The following is a 22,018-nucleotide window of genomic DNA, read 5'->3' as shown; positions in this document are numbered from 1 at the left end:
AACAGAAACTAGAATAGGTGGAGGTGAGAATGAGAGGTGTCAGTATAGACAGCTGTTGTAGACAAGTTTGATGTAAAAGAGAAAGGAGATAGCTGAAAGAGGATGTAGGGTGTCAAGGGAGTTTTGTTTTTCTGTTTGTTTGCTTTGTTTTTTGAAGAGGGGAAACAGAAGCTTGTTTGCATATAAAGGAATAATCCAGTAGAGGAGAGATTCAAGGTGCAGGAGAGAGATGAAGTCCTTGAAAAGGTAAAAGGGTGTAGGATTCAGTGCATGAGGGGAGGGATTTGTCTTTATTAAGAGCAGGGACACTATTATTGTAGAGAAGACAGAGAACAGAATACTTGAGGGAAGTTTATAGATCCAGTGGTAGGACAATGAATAAGTCCCCCTCTGAAGGCTTTTGTTTTTTTTATTGGAGTGTGAGGTGAGGTCATCAGCTGAGAGAAAGGGGGCCCTGTATGGCAGGTACCAGGGAGGGGAAGGTTTGAGGAGAGAGGGGAAAATATAAGACATCTCTGAGGATGGGAAATTTACTAGGGAAACCTGATGGGTTGGAGGTTTGTGGTCATTAGTGTAAAATAAAATGGGTCACCTACCCTCTCTCCCTCCTCCCCTTCCTTCTTTTTTTTTTTTAATGTATTTTATTTATTTATTTTTATTTATTTATTGGCTGCGTTGGGTCTTTGTTGCCGCGTGCGGGCTTTCTCTAGTTGTGGTGAGCAGGGGCTACTCTTCGTTGCAGTGCGCGGGCTTCTCATTGTGGTGGCTTCTCTTGTTGCAGAGCACGGGCTCTAGGCGCGCAGGCTTCAGTAGTTGTGGCACGCAGTCTCAGTAGTTGTGGCATGCGGGCTCAGTAGTTGTGGCTCATGGGCTCTAGAGTGCAGGCTCAGTAGTTGCGGTGCACGGGCTTAGTTGCTCTGTGGCATGTGGGATCTTCCTGGACCAGGGCTTGAACCCATGTCCCCTGCATTTGCAGGCGGATTCTTAACCACTGCGCCACCGGGGGAGCCCTCCTTCCTTTCTTCTTTGCTATTTGGGACCCACTGAGGAAGGAAGCTAGGCAAGGTGGGGACCCAGAGAGGTGTCAGAGCTGAGTAAGGCAGCAGCCTAGCAAGGGTGGTGAGACTGGTTACATGCAGAGAGTTGAGTAGGGGAAGGGAATATATATGATTAAAAATAATTTAAGCAAAGTAATTTTAAAGTTAATATTACAATAAACATGTAAGCACAACATTGTAGAATGCAAAGAGAGTTTTCATATCACAGCATCTTGTTATCCAAAGCATTTTAGAGGCCAGTCCTTCTAGGTATATTTGATAATGAGGAAAATAAAGTGAATTCCCCAAAGTCACATAACAACTTGATGGCATAGTTGAGTCTAGAATCCTGGGATTCAGATTCCCAGGTCACCACTCTTTCTACAACAAAATAGCAGTGCTCAAAGACTTGATCTGCTTATCGTAAAAAAGTGGATTATCAGAATGAAAACACTGGTCAGGAAAGAATATTCCAATGGCTTTTTTTTTTTTTTTTTTGCCACATCACACACCATGGGGGATCTTAGTTCCCTGACTAGGGTTGGAACCTGTCCCCCTGCAGTGGAAGCTCGGATTCTTAACCACGGAACTGCCAGGGAAGTCCCTCTAATGGCATTTTCTTATAAATTCCCCAATTTCAACTATTTGGAAAAATTGTGGTCGTTCAGATTTCTGCCCTAAAAAGTGGGTTTATATATGCTCAGTTATTGCTCTTCCAGAAGAACATCTTTGTTGAATAGGAACACATCACTGTGTGCTCAAAAATGCAGAAATCAGAAAACAAAAAAAATTGTAGAAATTAGAACTTTATTATATTATAAACATTTCCAGAATATAAACTGATTTTGTATCAAGACTTCTTGAAACGTTTAAAACTGTATGTAACTTAAGCTTATTATAATGTATGTCATTTTCCACTTTCCAATCTAGAAAATATACTGCAAGTTAGATCTAGCGAAGGGAAAAAAAAATCAATCTAAACTGCTTCACAGATATATAAAAACACCCACCCCAAACTAAAAGCCAATCAAGAAATAGATTCTGTAAAGCCTATTAATCCTCCAATTTAAAATAAATGACCTCCCAAGGGAAAAATACTTCCACCATCATAGCAATTTGATGAATAAAAGCAGAGCCACCCTCATTAAGGGAAATTACATTACGCATAAGAAAAATGTAGTAATGATTTTAGAAGAGAAGAAAAGTAATTTCCATGTTGGAGAGCAAGTACATTAAATGTTTTCTGTTCACTTAGGCTCTGTACCTGTTCACATGAAAAGAGCGATATGAACGTGGACAACGTAAAACCAAGCTCCTCAACTATTTTTTCAGTTTAACCTCAGGAGAACCAATGCCAGAGCTTCAAAATCCAAGGATAGACTGGTCCCAAAGCATCTCCTCTTCTGTCCTTTCTTTCCTTTGTTCCTTTTTCTCTTTTCTACGCTTACGTTTCTCTTTCTTAGAGGCTACATCTCGGCTTTTTTTCTCCTTTTGGTTCTTAGGCTTTTCTGTACTGACTCTGACTGTTTCCGCCTCTGTTTTGTTTCTTTGGATGCTCTTGTGTTTGTCTAAATCTATTTCCTCATAAGCTTTCTTCCTCTTACGCTTGGGCCGCTCCTCTTCTGGCTTTTCCTGGCCTTCCTCTGGGTGCCTTTTTCTCTTCTGATGTATCTGTTTATAACTAGCTTGATGGGCACTGGTACTGTTTTCTAAGGAGAGGTGCCTGTAAACTCCAGATTCTACACTGTATGAGCTACAGTTATACTCTTGTTGACTAAAGTTCAGGGCTACTGGTTTTCCTGAGAAACAGTCCCTGGTGAATTGACAGTTGCTCAGGGAGTCTAGTCTCAGCCTGCTGTCATGAGCTGGTAGCCACAGAGGTAACTGCTTCTCCACTGCTTGTGAGATATTGCATGGTCTTCGGTAGGTCTGGATGGGTTCATAAGGGAGTCTTTGATCAAACATTCTACACCTGGGTCTAGAATCAACCTCTTCTTTGTATCCACAGGTTTCCAAATAATCCTCTCTCATCTTTCTGAAACAAGTCTTTGGCTCTAAGCCTCTGGCTTTCTGCACTTTGATATAATCTTCAAGTTCATCTTGAAAAGAGTCAGATGTCTTCTTTGAACGATTCATTAGGTTGACAAGGGATTCTCTGTAGAGAAGATGGGAGAAAATTCTTCTTACTATATTATTTTATGCTGAATATTTCCTTTACTCTTGAAAAGAGTCTCAAAAAACAAAATAAAGAAGCCCAAACAAATTAAAACTACTTTGGCATGAAAGTTAAACATCATGACATTAAATGCCAAAAAGGAGCATCAGAAAGGTCAAATACTGCCTAGGCCACTCACAAATAATTTTATCTTTCTCAGAAGTGGGATGAAGAGGGTAGAAAGGAGCTGACATATAGAATTCTTTTGTAGGGCTAAAAACGTAAGGAATTAGGGATACAACAACTTACACATCCATGGTGACTGTCCTGATCTGAATGTTCAAACAATTTCTAAAGTTCAGAATAGTCAATTTTTTGTATACTGTTGTCTAAGAAAAGAAATAAACCATAGAGAAGTAATTTGATCTTTAAAAATCTTCTGTTTACTCACACAAAATAAAATGAACACATATACTCACCTGACTAGAGTATTTTAAGACTTAATAATAAAAGGATGTTTGTAAAATGGTTTGGGAATGCTGGAAATTAGAAATTCAGCTATGAGACAAAACTAATCGTAGGTACAGGGCATGAGGAAAGACGAGGGACAAGAGTTCCGTATCTTCCGAACAGGGTCTTGGATTTCATTCCATTACTTCTGATTGGTGAAAAAAGCATTCTAGAATGCCTTCTGGTTTGTTCTCTATTAAAGCACTGGTGGGAGGGGTAAGGAAGGAAATGGAGGTGACAGCTGAGAGGGGCTAGGATTTATATGTAGAGAAAAGTTTCAAAAGAAATTTAAATCAGATAATGCTAGTCTTTGTTTGCTTGTTTAAATTTCTTTTGGCAGGTGGGGGCAGTACAACTACTATTTCTCTTTCTCTCCCCCCACCTCAAATCCTGCGTTACAAATCTAGCAGAAAAGGTACTCACTATGAGATGATAATGCGCTAGATATTTTTGTGTTGTACTTTATTTCCAAAAATTAGGAGGCAGCGTAACCCATGTAGAATCACACATTTCTGTCCATTAACAGAACAAGTCTGAGAGCAAAATCTAGAGTCACTAGTGATCAGCTAGCTTTACTGGCAATTTGAGATTAAAAAGAAAATCTAAATGAAGCCTAATCTGATGAGCCAGAAAATTCAGCCCTTATTCTACTCAAACAGTATAAAAATTCTGACTAGAGCAAAATAATGTAACAAATAATTGATTAAATATGGGTAAAAAAATTTGAACAGACACTTCAGAAAAGAATATATACAAATGGAAAATAAACAAATGAAAGATGCTCAGTGTCATTCGTCATCAAGTAAATGTCAATTAAAAGCACAAAAAGGTACTACTTCACACTCACTAGAAAGACTGAAATTAAAGAGACTGGTGAGGATGTGCAACAACTGGAATTCTCATACATTGCTGGTAGGGATGTAAAATGATACAACTACTTGGAAGACAGTCTGGTAGTTTCTGAGGAAGTTAAACATACACCTCACATACGATCCAGTTATTCCACTCCTAGATATTTATCCAAAAGAAAAGGAAGTATATGTCCACATAAAGACTTATACATGAATGTTCATAGCAGTGTTATTTGTAATAGCCCTGGAAAGGAAAAAAAAAAAAACCCAAATATTGATCAACAGGTGAATGCATAAATCAAATAGTGGTATCTCTATAGAATGGAATCAATGATAAAAAGGAATAGGTTATTGATACACTTGAAATAGATGAATCTCAAAATCATCATGCTGAATGAAAGAAGCCTGACAAAAGAGTACATACTATATTATTCCGTATATATAAAGCTCTTGAAAATGGAAACTAACCTGTAGTAACACAGTGGTTGCTTGGGGATGAGGCAGGAAAAAGTAGGAGGGAGTGATTGTAAATGGCACTTTTGTGGGTATGGATATGTTTACTATCTTAATTGTGGTGATCATTTCATAGGTATATACACCTCTCAAGACCTATCAAATTGTATACCTGGAATACATACAGTTTACTGTATGTCAACTATACCTCAATAAAACTGTTAAAAGTCACTAATAAGATTAAAAAGATGTTGATAATTGTTAAAACTGGATGGTGGGTGCATGAGCGTTCATAATACTGCTTTCTCTCCTTATATGTTTAAATATGTTTTATAATAAAAAGATTTCACCTCATAGCCGCTAGGCTGGCTATAATCAAAAAGACAGAGAGGTGCCACTTGTTGAGACACAGATCAAGGAAGAGCCCCTGTAGCAATCATCTATCCTATAAGCTTATAGCCTCATCCACCAGAGGGCAGACAGCAGAAGCAAGAAAAACTATGATTCTGCAGCCTGCGGAAGGAAAATCACATTCACAGAAAGATAGACAAAATGAAAAGACAGAGGACATTGTACCAGATGAAGGAACAAGGTAAAACCCCAGAAAAACAACTAAATGAAGTGGAGATAGGCAACCTTCCAGAAAAAGAATTCAGAATAATGATAGTGAAGATGATCCAGGATCTTGGAAAAAGAATGGAGGCAAAGATTGAGAAGATGCAAGAAATGTTTAACAAAGACCTAGAAGAATTAAAGAACAAACACCTAGAAGAATTAAAGAACAAACAAACAGAGATGAACAATACAATAACTGAAATGAAAAATACACTAGAAGGAATCAATAGCAGAATAACTGAGGCAGAAGAACGGATAAGTGACCTACCTGGAAGACAGAATGGTGGAATTCACTGCCACGGAATAGAATAAAGAAAAAAGAATGCAAAGAAATGAAGACAGCCTAAGGGACCTCTGGGACAACATTAAACTCACCAACATTCGCATTATAGGGGTCCCAGAAGGAGAAGAGAGAGAGAAAGGACCCAAGAAAATATTTGAAGAGATTATAGTCAAAAACTTCCCTAACATGGGAAAGGAAACAGCCACCCAAGTCCAGGAAGCACAGAGAGTCCCAGGCAGGATAAACCCAAGGAGAAACACGCTGAGACACATAGTAATCAAATTGACAAAAATTAAAGACAAAGAAAAATTATTGAAAGCAACAAGGGAAAAATGACAAATAACATACAAGGGAACTCCCATAAGGTTAACAGCTGATTTCTCAGCAGAAACTCTACAAGCCAGAAGGAAGTGGCAAGATATACTTAAAGTGATGAAAGGGAAGAACCTACAACCAAGATTACTCTACCTGGCAAGGATCTCACTCAGATTTGATGGAGAAATCAAAAGCTTTACAGACAAGCAAAAGCTAAGAGAATTCAGCACCACCAAACCAGCTTACAACAAATGCTAAAGGAACTTCTCTAAGTGGGAAACACAAGAGAAGAAAATGACCTACAAAAACAAACCCAAAACAATTAAGAAAACGGTAATAGGAACATACATATCAATAATTACTTTAAATGTGAATGGATTAAATACTCCAACGAAAAGACACAGACTGGCTGAATGGATACAAAAACAAGACCCATATATATGCTGTCTACAAAAGACCCACTTCAGACCTAGGGACACATACAGACTGAAAGTGAGGGGATGGAAAAAGATATTCCATGCAAATGGAAATCAAAAGAAAGCTGGAGTAGCAATACTCATGTCATATAAAAGAGACTTTAAAATAAAGAATGTTACAAGACACAAGGAAGGACACTACATAATGATCAAGGCATCAATCCAAGAAGAAGATATAACAATTATAAATATATATAGACCCAACATAGGAGCACCTCAATACATAAGGCAACCACTAACAGCTATAAAAGAGGAAATTGACAGTAACACAATAATAATGGGGGACTTTAACCCCTCACTTACATCAATGGACAGATCATCCAAACAGAAAATTCATAAGGAAACACAAGCTTTAAATAACACAATAGACCAGATAGATTTAACTGATATTTATAGGACATTCCATCCAAAAACAGCAGATTACACTTTCTTCTCAAGTGCTCATAGATCATTCTCTAGGATAGATCACATCTTGGGTCACAAATCAAGCCTCAGTAAATTTAAGAAAATTGAAATCATATCAAGCATCTTTTCTGACCACAACGCTATGAGATTAGAAATCAATTACAGGGGAAAAAATGTAAAAAAACAAACACATGGAGGCTAAACAATACGTTACTAAATAACCAAGAGATCACTGAAGAAATCAAAGAGGAAATCAAAAAATACCTAGAGACAAATGACAATGAAAACATGACGATCCAAAACCTATGGGATGCAGCAAAAGCAGTTCTAAGAGGGAAGTTTATAGCAATATAAGCTTACCTCAAGAAACAATAAAAATCTCAAACAAACAATCTAAACTTACACCTAAAGGAACTAGAGAAAGAAGAACAAACAAAAACCGAAGTTAGTAGAAGGAAAGAAATCATAAAGATCAGAGCAGAAATAAATGAAATAGAAACAAAGAAAACAATAGCAAAGATCAATAAAACTAAAAGGTGGTTCTTTGAGAAGATAAACAAAATGATAAACCATTAGCCAGACTCATCAAGAAAAAGAGGGAGAGGACTCAAATCAATGAAATTAGAAATGAAAAAGGAGACGTTACAACAAACACTGCAGAAATACAAAGCATCCTAAGAGACTACTACAAGCAACTCTATGCCAATAAAACGGACAACCTGGAAGAAATAGACACATCCTTGGAAAGGTATAGACACATAGGTATAACCTTCTAAAACTGACCAGGAAGAAATAGAAAATATGAACAGACCAATCACAAGTAATGAAATTGAACCTGTGATTAAAAATCTTCCAACAAACAAAAGTCCAGGACCAGATGGCTTCACAGGTGAAACTGTAGAGGAAGGAAAACTCCCAAATTCATTCTAGAAGGCTACCATCACCCTGATACCAAAACCAGACAAAGATACTACAAAAAAAGAAAATTACAGACTAATATCACTGATGAATATAGATGCAAAAATCCTCAACAAAATACTAGCAAATGGAATCCAACAGCACATTAAAAGGATCATACACCGTGATCAAGTGGGATTTATCCCAGGGATGCAAGAATTCTTCAATATATGCAAATCAATCCATGTGATACACCATATTAACAAATTGAAGAAGAAAAACCATATGATCATCTCAATAGATCAGAAAAAGCTTTTGACAAAAGTCAACACCCATTTATGATAAAAACTCTCCAGAGTGGGCATAGAGGGAACCTACCTCAACATAATACAGGCCATATATGACAAACCCACAGCAACATCATTCTCAATGGTGAAAAACTAAAAGCATTTCCTCTAAGATCAGAAACAAGACAAGGATGTCCACTCTCGCCACTATTATTCAATATAGCTTTGCAGGTCCTAGCCATGGCAATCAGAGAAGAAAAAGAAATAAAAGGAATACAAATTGCAAAAGAAGAAGTAAAACTGTCACTGCCTGCAGATGACATGACACTACACATAGAGCATCCTAAAGATGCCACCAGAAAACTACTAGAGCTAATCAGTGAATTTGGTAAAGTTGCAGGATACAAAATTAATGCACAGAAATCTCTTGCATTCCTATACACTAACAACGAAAGATCAGAAAGAGAAATTAAGGAAACACTCCCATTTACCACTGAAACAAAAAGAATAAAATACCTAGGAATAAACCTTCCTAGGTAGACAAAAGGCCTGTATGCAGAAAAGTATAAGACACTGATGAAACAAATTAAAGACGATACCAACAGATGGAGAGATATACCATGTTCTTGGATGGGAAGAATCAATATTGTGAAAATGACTATACTCCCAAAGCAATCTACAGGTTCAATGCAATCCCTATCAAATTACCAAAGGCACTTTTTACATAACTAGAACAAAAAATCTTAAAATTTGTATGGAGACACAAAAGATCCTGAATAGCTAAAGCAGTCTTGAGGGAAAAAAATGGAGCTGGAAGAATCAGACTCCCTGACTTCAGGCTATACTACAAAGCTACAGTAATCAAGACAATATGGTACTGTCACAAAAACAGAAATATAGATCAATGGAACAAGATAGAAAGCCCAGAGATAAACCCACGCACCTATGGTCAACTAATCTATGACAAAGGAGGCAAGGATATACAATGGAGAAAAGACAGTCTCTTCAATAAGTGATGCTGGGAAAACTGGACAGCTAGTTACATGTAAAAGAATGAGATTAGAACACTCCCTAACACCATAAATAAAAATAAACTAAAAATGGATTAGAGACCTAAATGTAAGACCAGACACTATAAAACTCTTAGAGGAAAACATAGGAAGAACACTCTTTGACATAAATCACAGCAGGATCTTTTTTGATCCACCTCCTAGAGTAATGGAAATAAAAACAAAAATAAACAAATGGGACCTAATGAAACTTAAAAGCTTTTGCAAAGCAAAGGAAACTACAAACAAGATGAAAAGACAACCCTCAGAATGGGAGAAAATATTTGCCAACGAATCAACGGACAAAGGATTAATCTCCAAAATATATAAACAGCTCAATATTAAAAAACAAACAAACAACCCAATCCAAAAATGGGCAGAAGACCTAAATAGACATTTCTCCAAAGAAGACATACAGATGGCCAACAAACACATGAAAGGATGCTCAACATCACTAATTATTAGAGAAATGCAAATCAAAACCACAATGAGGTATCACCTCACACCAGTTAGAATGGGCATCATAAGAACATCTACAAACAACAAATGCTGGAGAGGGTGTGGAGAAAAGGGAACCCTCTTGCACTATTGGTGGGAATGCAAATTGATACAGCCACTATGGAGAACAGTATGGAGGTTCCTTAAAAAACTAAAAATAGGGCTTCCCTGGTGGCGCAGTGGTTGAGAGTCCACCTGCCGATGCAGGGGATACAGGTTCGTGCCCTGGTCTGGGAAGATCCCACATGCTGTGGAGCGGCTAGGCCCGTGAGCCATGGACGCTGAGCCTGTGCATACGGAGCCTGTTGCTCCGCAATGGGAGAGGCCACAACAGTGAGAGGTCCGCGTACCGCAAAAAAAAAAAAACAAACTAAAAATAGAATTACCATATGACCCAACAATCCCACTACTGGGCATATACCCACAGAAAACTGTAATTCAAAAAGACACATGCACCCCAATGTTCACTGCAGCACTATTTACAATAGCCACGTCATGGAAGCAACCTAAATGCCCATCGACAGACGAATGGATAAAGAAGATGTGGTATATATATACAATGGAGTACTACTCAGCCATAAAAAGGAACTAAATTGGGTCATTTGCAGAGACATGGATGGATCTAGAGACTGTCATACAGAGTGAAGTAAGTCAGAAAGAGAAAAACAAATATCACATATTAACGCATATATGTGGAACCTAGAAAAATGGTACAGATGAACCTGTTTTCAGGGCAGAAATAGAAACACAGATGTAGAGAACAAACGTATGGACACCAAGGGGGGGAAAGTGGTGGTGGGGTGGTGGTGTGATGAACTGGGAGATTGGGATTGACATATATACACTAATATGTATAAAATGGATAACTCATAAGAACCTGCTGTATAAAAAAAGACAAAAAAAGACATAATAATAAGTGTTGACAAAAAGGAGGAAAAACTGGAAACTTCATTCATTCTTGGTGCGAATATAAAATGTGCAGCTACTTTGGAAAACAGTTTGGCAGTTCCTCAAAGTGTCAAACATAGAGTTACCACGTAACCCCAGCAATTTCACTCTTAGGTTTCAACGCAAGAGGACTGAAAATCTATGTCCACACAAAAAGTTGTACAAAAATGTACACAGCAGCACTATTCCTAACAGCTAAAGGCAGAAATGACTCAGTGATCATCAACTGATGAATGGATAAATAAAATGTGGCAATTCACACAATGGAATATTATTCAGCAATAAAAAGGAATGAAATACTAATAAATAGTACAACGTGGATGAACCTTGAAGACATGCAGAGTGAAAGAATCCAATCCCAAAAGATCACAGATGGTGCAGAGTTCCATGAAGAGGTGAATGGAACCTTACCCTTATCAGGTTGAGAACTTGGTGGAGAAATTTGATCATATTCACCCATTAATTGCTTCAGTTTCTTAGCATGAACTTTCCCCAAATAGTGACACGGTGCAACAACTGAGCTAAAAACCATGATGCAGAGATTTAAAAATCTATTTTTTGTCCAATACTCCACTCCCATTTACCTGAAACCAAACACAATCTTGTTATAACAATTAAATAATTCAAAGTTTAGAATTACATCAACATAGATCAATCATCTGAAAATGCATAAAATGCATCTTCAATTTCTTATTTTGCTCCCTGTATATCTGAAAGTAAACCTAACTTTTTGAGTATGTATTTTACCCTTGAAAAATAAATAATATTGTTTATTTTAGAGAAAGCAATCCAAAGTTTACACCTCTGAATTTGAAGATAGCACTCATGAGTTTTAATATATCTGATCTGAATTAACACTTTTAAGAGTTTTGCTTGCTTTCAAGTCAAAGTACCAGCTTCAGTATAAAAAATACTAACAATTTAGAAGCCCTTTATTTTCAACCTACCTCATAATGTGAAATCCACTGCAATTCAAATTATGGCACTATTCCTTACAAGCCTTTTACAAAAGGTATCTGTAAAAAGTTCAGTCTTTGCTCATTCAACGTGGTATCTATGAATAAAATAAAGGGAGGTAAGACATTTAGGGTAATATTTTGAATCTTCAACTGAATATCATTTCATATACCATCTCAAACCTTAATTTCCTAAGTGCTTGCAAGGCTAACGTACTGGCTTTTTGCTTATTAGAATGACAATTTTAGTATAAAAACATCTAGTAAGCCTCTGATATTTACTATGGTAATACATTTTTTAGTCCAGAAAATACCATTCTGAAGGAGAAGTTATTAGGGCACCAGTAGAACTCTGGACTTTATGGAAATGAGCTGGGGCATCCAGCCTTAGTACTTCGTGTCTTACAGCAGACATGTTACTGACTTCTACTGACCTCTGTAATCGCTAAAATCCCAGAGGTAGCATGTCTCTCCCCACATTGGCTGTCTTCTCCCATCTGGTACTTAATGTAATTGACTAATTTCTCTAAATGCAGGACTTTACACTTCATCTTGTAATGGGTTTAGGCCACCTAAACCTCTGACGATCTTTAAAATTCAAATTGTTTTAATCTTGACATTTGCTACTTTTCCCACACATAGTTTTTATATGCATTCAGTCTATGTGTTCATCCATGTTACTGGTGAAAACTTTAAGTAGGAAGACAGTAAGATAATACCTATGGCATGCCACAAAGAATTCACCTCTTTCCTTCATCTAGGATTGATCTATTCATTCCCAATAAGAAAGACATTAAGAATTTCATAGAATCTGAGTTTATTCCAAAATTAAATTCAGCATCTTTATGTGAACACTCTATGCTTCTCCACTGCACTCCCCACCATCTTCCTTCTTATGAGTCTGATTATTCAAATCTATTTGTACTACATAAATGTCTTATTTTTCCATTTTATTAATATTTGAAAAATACATGACATGTCTTCCTAAATTGTAACTATTCTTTCTACAGCAATCGTTCTCAATCTCAATCATTTTGACCAAAGCATTCTATACAGTCAGACAAGTGAACTCCTATTGCCTGGAGGTCTAGGGAGTATACAGCCTAGAGATCAATCACAGAAAGATGTATTTCAAGTTTCATGATTAACCTTAAAAACCCATGAACTTCTTGAATTCTAGTCTTAAAACATCCATTTTATGTAAAAGTTTTAACTTAATCTTTAAATAAAATGTGCCATTTAAACGTCAAGTACCTCCTGGCACACTGCTGGATACCCCAAAATCTCACGGAAAACTGAGTGTCCTCACTGAAGAATATGATCCCACACATTCCTCTGATCTACCAGATGGTTCACAAAAGAAAATAAGGCATGGCATCACTTGTACTTTTAGTAAACCTGAAACTGCCTTTTATGGTCACTTCAAAGTATTACGTTTACAAGTCACCTATTAATAATTTGTTCTGTAACACTTACCCAGCATTGCCCTTACCATGTGCCAGGTACTATTTCAGCACTTAAGAATAGCAACTAATTTCATCCTCCTAAGAAGCCTATGGGCTAAGTACTGTTATGATTCATAGTTAATAGATGAGGAAACTGAGGCATAGAAAAGTTGAGGAACATGTCTGTGATTGCAGTTAATAAATGACAGGAGCAGTCTGGCTCCAGAATCTGCTATTAACTGATATGCTTGGCTGCCTTTCGAAATGATGTAAAATTTCTCCACGTCTGGAATCCACTTCCCCGCTTTTACAAAACCTGAAATATTTTCTGATCTCCAGGGCTTTACACAGCTCTCCATTAAAAAAAAATGAAAAGTTAGCCACAAAATGGTGGAACGCATTCTTATTTCATACATCAGACAAAGGACTTATATCTAGAATAAATAAAGAACTCTATGACTCAATAATAAGACAAACTCAGTTAAAATGGGCAAACAATTTGAACAGACATTTCAGAAAAAATATATAAACAGCCAAGTAAATGAGAATTAAAACCAGAAGATAATACTACACCATCATCAGAAGGACTAAATTAAAAGGACTGAAAATACCAAGGGTTGGTAAGGACGCTGAACAACTGGAACTCCCATACACTACTAGTTAGAATTGAAAATGGTACAACTTTACAATCTGACAATTTCTTTAAAAGTTAAATACCTACTATATGATCCGGTCATTTCACTCATATGTATTTGCCCAAGAGAACTGAAAACATATGTCCATGCAAAGACCTGTACATGAATATTCACAGCAGCTTTATTTGTAATAGCCCAAAACTGAAACAACCCTAATGTCTATCAACAAGGGAATGGGTAAACAAAATGTGGTATATCCATACAACAGAATTATCCAGCTGTAAAAATGAACGAAATAGCAAGACATACAACATGGATGAATCACAAAATCATCATGTTGAGTAAGACACAAGAGTACCTACTATGAGTCTACTTATAAAAAGTTCTAGAAATGCAAACTAATCTATAGTGATAGAAAGCAGATTAGTGGTTGCCAGGGACAGGGGTGGAGGGAGGGATGGACTGTAAAGGGGCAGGAGGAAACTGCTGGGGTTGGTGGAAACATTCGGCATTTTGTTTATGAAGGTGGTTTCATGGGAGTATACACCTGTCAAAAACTCATTGAACTGTACACTTTAAATAAGTGTCGTTTATTGTAAGTATACCTCAGTAAAGTGTACGAGAGGACCTTAAAGATCTATAATGAATGTTTTGAAAAAAAAATTCTACCTTAATTTGTTAAACTGGAGTTTTAAGTGTTGGCTTTGTTTCTAGAAAGATCACCCACCTAACAAAGCTCGAGTCACCTATGCAGAACTACTGGTTGTCATACTATGTTAATTATCTCACTGCTTCTAGGAGCCAGACATAGGGACTCTGGAGTCAGTTCTGGCATTTGTTATTTATATGACCTTGGTCAAGTTTCTCAACCTCTAACACAGGATATAACATACACCTCAGAGTTGCTGTGTGTCTTAAGGAAATCAGTAAATGTGAAGTGCTTAGAAGAGTGCATGGCACATAGTGAGTGCTGTACAGCTGAGCTGTTTTTATTGCTATTCAGGATTTCATCTACTTAACTGATAGAATGAAATATTTTTCCAACCAATTATTCTAGTAACTACAGAAAGTAGAAAAGGTTATGGGTAAACAGGTCAGGAGTTCCTGACAGGAGTACCTATCTATTCTTTGTATTTCAAGCTAACTCATGTTTCAGAGGGACTTTGTTTTTTTGTTTTTTTTTTTTTTAATGAAAGCTGATAGTTCAACTTGATCCTTACTATCTTTTCTGATTGCTCTGATTTTAAACCAACTCTTTATAAAGATTTCAGTTTACGTCCTGTGTTAATGTCTGCTACATACAATGTCTAAAAGAATATGGAGTGTCAAGCAGAAACACGCAGGCTATTTACAAGCTGGTATTAGGTCTCAAGCAAGAAATAGTTTGTCTCTTCTGAAACTAACCTGGAGTATTTTTTCAGTTGTACCTTCTAAAATTTTTGGAAAAAATCTAGCAAAATTCTGAAAACTTGACATTCCTATTTGTACACCACAAGCCTAGTTATAGACCAACACTCACAATGCCATTTACTTCCAGGAAAGATATCATAGTGGAAAGAGAAAGAAAATGGAATCTTTTATTTTGGAGAAATGAAACTATGCACGTTGTTATTCAATTGCTGTACAAGGTTTGGTCTTTTTTATTTCAATATTAGTAGCTAAAGCCATTGCAAAAGCTAAAGTAATAAAAACACTGCACGTGAACTACTGAGTTAAATATGAAACACATGAAGAGTATGAATTACTCGTAATTCAAAACTGTCTAAAAAATGCTTCATATCTTAATAAAATACTAAGAACCACTCCACTTTTCCTAATTCTAGACCTGTCAGAGAGAATTTGTTACATTCCAACCACCCTTTTAGAAATAGCAAAACCTGAATTTAACTTTTGCATTGTATGAAATGTTTTTAATATGCCTCAATAGGTTTAATAGGTTGAACGAGCAAATCAACTCAATTTGAGTGAAAAATTTACTAAAATTTTTCACGCCCACAGCACATTATTTGATTTGTGTTGTGACATGGTATTAAAACATAGTACAGCATAAAGGTTTTAAAAATATTTATTAAATATCTTTAATCACTTAAGAAAAAAATGTTTGAGCAAAATTAGGAATGTTAATTTGCTGAGTTTTAGGTGTAATTAGGTTCCCTTTAATAAATTCTTCCTCTTTAATAAATATACCAAATTAATGGCATGGTCCTATACTTTTAAACTTAGTTCACTAAGAAGCATTAAAAGACAATTTTCCCCACTATTTGCATCTTCTTTCTCTCAGCAATGTTATCTAGCATTCACTGTACTTTGTTAAAGTTATCCAAAAGTATTTTGGTTTTTGATGCAATAGTAAATAGTATTTTAAAAAAAATCTCAATGTCTAATTGCTTGTTGCTAACATTTAGAAATACTATTGGATTTGTATATTGACCTTGTATTTCGTGTCCTTTATGATAAACTCACTTCTTATTCTAGTAGCATTTCCCAAAATTCCTTGGGGTTTTCTACATAGATGATCATAGCATCTGCAAATAAAGACAGTGTGATTTCTTCCTCTCCTATCTGTAAACATTTTTCTTTTTCTTGTCTGACTATACTGGTTAGGGCCTCTAGTACAATACTGAAAAGAAGTGGTAAGGATGGATATCCTTGCCTTGTTCCTGGCTCTTGAGATTTGCAATCCTTTAATACCATTATAATCTTAGGAAAGACTAAGTAGGACACAGCACTAAGTTTTAGGAGACTAGGTAACTGATTCTGTTATCTTAACCAAAGTATGCTGGGACCTCCCTGGTGGTCCAGTGGTTAGGACTCTGCGCTTCCACTGCAGGGGGCACAGGTTCGATCCCTGGTTGGGGAACTAATAAGATTCTGCATGCCGAGTGGTGTGGCCAAGAAAAACAAAAAAACCCCCCAAAGAAACCATTAACCAAAGTATGCTGTTTTATTTCTTTTTGTTTTGACTTTGAGGGTCAAATCCCATTTAAGAAGTTTTGAGAGATGCAGCGTGTACCTGTTAGCATCATGAATATTCTTAACTGTGTTAGTTATTAACCTTGCCTTTTCAGGAAATGAGATTAGTATGTGACCTACGGGTTTGCCAAGCTCTAGCTATTTTACACTAATACTACAACCATAAAAGTAACTGAGGACTTACTATGGCATATTTCCAATGACAAAATACAAAGAAATTAACAAAATCATTAATTACAGGCACTAGTTACATACTTAACATAAAATATATGTCTTAACTTAAACTAAACCTTTGAACATCAATAATTATATGTAAGCTATGGCTAGCTAGCTCAAGGCTCTTGCTTGTGAAATTAGTTTTACTTGGACCCATGGCAGACATCCTATGTCAGAATGCCACCAAATACATGCCAGTCCTCCTAAAAGATCAGTAAACGTGAATGGGTCTGTGAATGCTCTTGTCCTAACACACAGTACCTGGTCCATAGTAGGAGCTCTAACTGTTTTCTGAATAACTGTAAGAAGGGCTGTTAGCTAGATTTTCTGTCAGTTGACTCGAATCTCTGCTTACTGTCAAGAAAACAAAGGAACATTTTTGGCAATTGCTATGTAAATGGATTTATGATTCAATAAGAATTCAGAAATGTTCTTCATTCTTAAAATGAGTCTCATTTTTTTTCCTAAAAAGCAGATAAGCAAGAACTGTTTGCTGTGGTTTTGTTTTTACTGATTTCTTAGGAATATTATTACTCAGTAGAACATTTTTTTTTTTTTTTTTTTGTGGTACGCGGGCCCCTCACTGTGTGGCCTCTCTCGCTGCGGAGCACAGGCTCCGGACGCGCAGGCCCAGCGGCCATGGCTCACGGGCCCAGCCGCTCGCCGGCACGTGGGATCCTCCCGGACCGGGGCATGAACCCGTGTCCCCTGCATCGGCAGGCGGACTCTCAACCACTGCGTCACCAGGGAAGCCCCTCAAGAGAACATTTTTAACTATCAAAAATATCTGAGAAACGTGACTGAATGAATTACAAAGTGTCCTGGAAAATCTTCCCCTTGACCATAAATGCAATGCATATTTCTTTTCATATAAGTCTGGTCATGTGGTATTTCTTTGGGTTTTTGTGATTGAGTTTAATTTCTCAATTTCCTATTTATAATCTTACACCATCTATATATTCCCTGATTGCTAATTTTTAATCCTTACTGACCTTTGTTTATTATCAAGCCCAATACAGAGGAGCTCCTTATAAGAGTGTTACAGCTATAGGTGAAAATGGATCTGCAGTTTTAATAGTATCAGGATCTTGAAAGTGAGAGTGGAATTTTAATAACTGGAAGCATGCCAATTCTTTGATACCTTTTGGAGGAATCTCCTAATATAGTCTTTTAAGAAAAAAAAAAGATACTGGCCGAGTACTAAGCAAATTTTTTTTCTCTTCTTGTTCATGTACTATTATATTGGCAATTACGTTAGGCTTTTATAAATATCTAAACTAAAAATACCTTGGGTCCTACTCCTACTAGTGTTTTAAACAGCATATCAAATATTTACCATGTGTTAAGTAGCAGTTAACTGAAAAGTTAATAGGATATTTACTCAAAGCGACAAGAGGTAATTTTTAGGTAACAAGTTGTATTTTGTTTTTCAAATCCTAGTGGTCTCAAGCATAACTCAACAGACTTCATTAGTCTTTGAATGTCATTTGATGGCCATTAGAGGTCAAAGTTTCATGTTTTATGAATTGCTGTTCTAGTACACAGCCATGCCATGGAAAGAATACCAGTATGGGACAGCAAAATCAGTTCACAATTTTAGAGCTGTCAAGGAGCTCAGTTTAGTTAGTGCAGACTTCCTCAACCTCGACACTACTGACGTTTTCAGTAGGATAATCCTTTGTTGTTTGTGTTGGTGGCCTGTGCATTTTAGGTTGTTTGCGGCATCTCTGGCCTATACCAAGTAGATGCCAGTAGCACCTGTAATCACCAAGCCCTTTCTTGTCCAGTGGCAAAAACCAAGGGGAAAAAAAAAAAGGCTCCAAACACTGTTAAATGTCCTCTGAGGAGGGGGTGGGGCAAAAGCACCCCTGATTTGAGAACCACTCAGTTGGGCTAGTCCAACTCCCCTCCCCACAGATGACAAAACTCAAGTCCAGGAAGTTTGGGACTTAGGGTCATACAGCTAGTTAAGAAATTAGCATTAGAACTTAACAGTCAAGACTCCTATTCCAGTATTCTCATACCACCTTGAAGCAGTATAGAAAAGTAACTGCTAGCATCGTGTGAACTGATTTAAAGTGTTTAGTAATTGCACATATTCAAAGTCATTGCAAAAAACCAAGTCTGGCAGAAAGCTGTATTTTTTTTTTTTTTCGTAAGAAACTGTTTCCAAATCTTCCTGTGATGTGGCCATGGGAGCTAAAATGAATTGTAGTCTTGACACATATAAACTGCTCAGGCTTACTTGTTAGTGAAAGGCAGGAAATCTGGTACGAAAGCAGAAAATTCAAGAGATTTTATTTTTTAATATCCTAACAATCATACTAACCCAGGCTGATTGAAGACACTAAATCTAGTCTTCCAAAGGTTGTCTTCACTAAGGGACTTAATGGAACATCATTTGGTTGCAATGAAATTCTAATTTCCATTTTTAGTGAATGGAATTTATATAAAGTTCTTACAAAATGTTTTAAGAAATTTATAATACTTTACTGTTTGCCATTCCTCCAAGTGAAAGGTATAAAAGATTACCGAATACCACACAAAAATAGAGTATATTGTGGAAGAGGATGAAAATAAAAATTATTTTAATGAAGTTACTATATTTACTGTTGTCCCTCAGGAAAAAAGAAATTAAATTATCCAACAATGTTCTGGCTTCCACCATCTTTCTCTCTGGAGACAAAAAGCAACATAAGGCAACACTGCAAATACTAGAAATTAATTATGAAGATGGCGTAATGTTTTACTAGATCTTCTGCAGTGGGATCAAGCTCCACCGTCTAAAATCCTTTCCAAAACTTCCTTAAAGCCTAAACTCAGGGTTTGGAACCAGCAGTTTGTTTGCAGGTATACAATAATTGTAGAAACTCAAACATCTCTTAGATTGAGATGATCAAGAAATAGCTTTTTGTGTTAGGGAAAATGTGCTGGTGAAAACTCTAGGCAGATATACTCCTTCCAAACTTCTGCACAAAGGCTTGACCAAACTTTAACTTGGCCTCCACCAGCCTGTGGCTACGGCCCTCGGATGAACCAGCCCCATTTTGAGCTCAGATCTGGAACAACTTGGGGCTGTCAAAAGACATTTACTGTTTGTTCTAGCCAACACCTGATGACAGGTCCCTGGCCGCTCTTTAGTGCTTAACTAAAAAGGGATTACGATTGTGAACCCTTGCTCTGTCCCTCTGAGATGTATGTGTGTACCTCCTGCAACTTAGGAGTGTCTTTCTCAAGGATCTGGAAGCCATTCCTTTGCAGTGTAATCATCAGGTAGGACAGGGCCTCTGTCTCCCAGTCCCTGTGGGAAAACAGAATCCTCACTTCCGTAACTGCCAGCAAACTGACACAGCTCGCCTGATGCAAGGACACTACCCAACCCTTTGTAATTCTGCACGTCCCTGCCTCTGCTTGAGCTCCACCTTGCCCCATTCCTACATTTTCTCTTTAAACCCCCCCGGACACCTCTGCGCAAATCGGAATGGAGCTCAGCTCTTTTCCTACTGTCAGTAGTTGCTGAATAAAAGCTGTTTTCGCCGCCCCGATGTCCTGCTTTATTAGCTTTGACGCTGGCAGGTACATATTAAAACTCAGAGCACTGTCAAGATAGGGCTGTAAATCTTAGAGGCTTGTTTTACACGGCGTTATCCTCAAAAACCCGGGCAAACTCTACAAAGTAATCCCTCAAAAGCCTCACCCTCTTCTCTCCTCTAGGGCCCGGCACCTTCAAGCTCGCGTGTTTACTTCCTACTCTCCCCGAACTCCGAACTCCACTTCTCCCCACGTGTGAGTGACGTCGCTACTTTCCAGGATGTTGATTTCACCCTGCGCAGGTCTACGCCCTTCCACGTCTGGAGCCTTTTCTCTCCTCGTCTCTGTCCCCTCGATCTCTGAGTGTCCTCATCACCCCCTTCCCTCTCCCTGACGCTTCAGATCCACGGCCTCGGCCTGGTCGCCTCTCTCCCGCTCCAACCTCAGCTTCCCCGGCAGCGATCCGTGTGGGGGCCCCGGCGCCCGTTTCCGGGCGTGGCGGGTGGAGAGGGGAGCGTACTCTCCGGGCCCGCCCGGCCTCTCCCGGGCCGTGGGGTCGAGGGGCTGAACGCCTGGGCCGCCCCCGCTGCCGGGGCGGGAACTCACCTTCTCTCAGGCAGGGGCGGCCGTCTACAACTACTGTCCCCCTCCCCGCCAACACCGCCGGCCGGTGGGTAGGCCGAGGTAGAGTAGGCGGAGAGGCAGGGACAACCGCTGCCTCCGCAGCCGAGCTAGCGGGGTGGGGGCAAGAGGCGGAGACCTGACTTCCGGAGGGGAAGTCGCCGCCACCACCAGCGGCTAACTGGACGCCACCGCCCCATGGCGGCGAGGCGCGCTACTGCGCTTGCCCAGCAGCCCCGCTCCCAGAAAGCCCCGTTTAGCCCCGCCTTCCTGTTTACCCCGCCCCCTTCGTCCGCTACTTCCGGGGCTCGGTTCTAACCTGGCTCGCGCCTGCTGTTCTTCGGCTGCTCCGGGTCTCTCCGTTGGAAGGAAGGAAACGCTCGTGGGGCCGCTGACCTTGGGAGAGTGAATTTCAAACCACTAAGAAAAACAGTCAGGACATCTACGGATTCTACCTCCAAAATATCTGAAAAATATATGCTTTCCTGTTTTATCTGTTTTTCTTTTCTTTGTTAGAACCTTTAATACACAGAGTAGACTGAGCAAAATCCTTGGTTATAATACGTTGTCATCATTGCTCCATAAGTGACGTTTTTCTCTCTCCTTCTGGCTCCCTCAGTATATGCGTATATATATACACACACACACATTCATCCTTTCGTTCCCTGTCTCCCAAAGAAATCATTACCATGGTTTGTAGTCATCATTTCCTTTCATATGTATATACGTATCTTTAAAATATACATATTTATTTATTTTGGCTGCGCAGGGTCTTAGTTGCAGCACGCGAGATCTTTTCGTTGGGGCATGCATGCGGATCTAGTTCCTCCACCAGAAATCGAACCCGGGTCCCCTGCCTTGG

General features: G+C 38.3%; 1 protein-coding gene across 2 annotated transcripts; it reads right to left on the bottom strand.

The window, feature by feature from the left end:
• Positions 1-1,827: 1,827 nt before the first annotated feature.
• KRCC1 (lysine rich coiled-coil 1) lies at positions 1,828-21,373 on the bottom strand. Of its 2 annotated transcripts, XM_030837423.3 has the most exons (4): positions 21,142-21,372; positions 11,727-11,833; positions 11,191-11,363; positions 1,828-3,192 (listed from the first exon to the last, which is right to left on the bottom strand). In XM_030837423.3, the coding sequence occupies exon 4, from the start codon at positions 3,171-3,173 to the stop codon at positions 2,400-2,402; it is 774 nt and encodes a 257-aa protein (XP_030693283.1). In that variant the 5' UTR covers positions 3,174-3,192; positions 11,191-11,363; positions 11,727-11,833; positions 21,142-21,372; the 3' UTR covers positions 1,828-2,399. The 2 variants fall into 2 exon arrangements, with proteins under 2 accessions (XP_030693283.1, XP_030693282.1); XM_030837422.3 differs by lacking the exon at positions 11,191-11,363 and having other exon boundaries at positions 21,142-21,373.
• Positions 21,374-22,018: the final 645 nt, after the last annotated feature.

This window comes from Globicephala melas, chromosome 12, assembly GCF_963455315.2.
Source record: "Globicephala melas chromosome 12, mGloMel1.2, whole genome shotgun sequence".
NCBI classification, from domain to species: domain Eukaryota; kingdom Metazoa; phylum Chordata; class Mammalia; order Artiodactyla; family Delphinidae; genus Globicephala; species Globicephala melas.
This window is presented reverse-complemented; position numbering and strand designations above follow the sequence as displayed.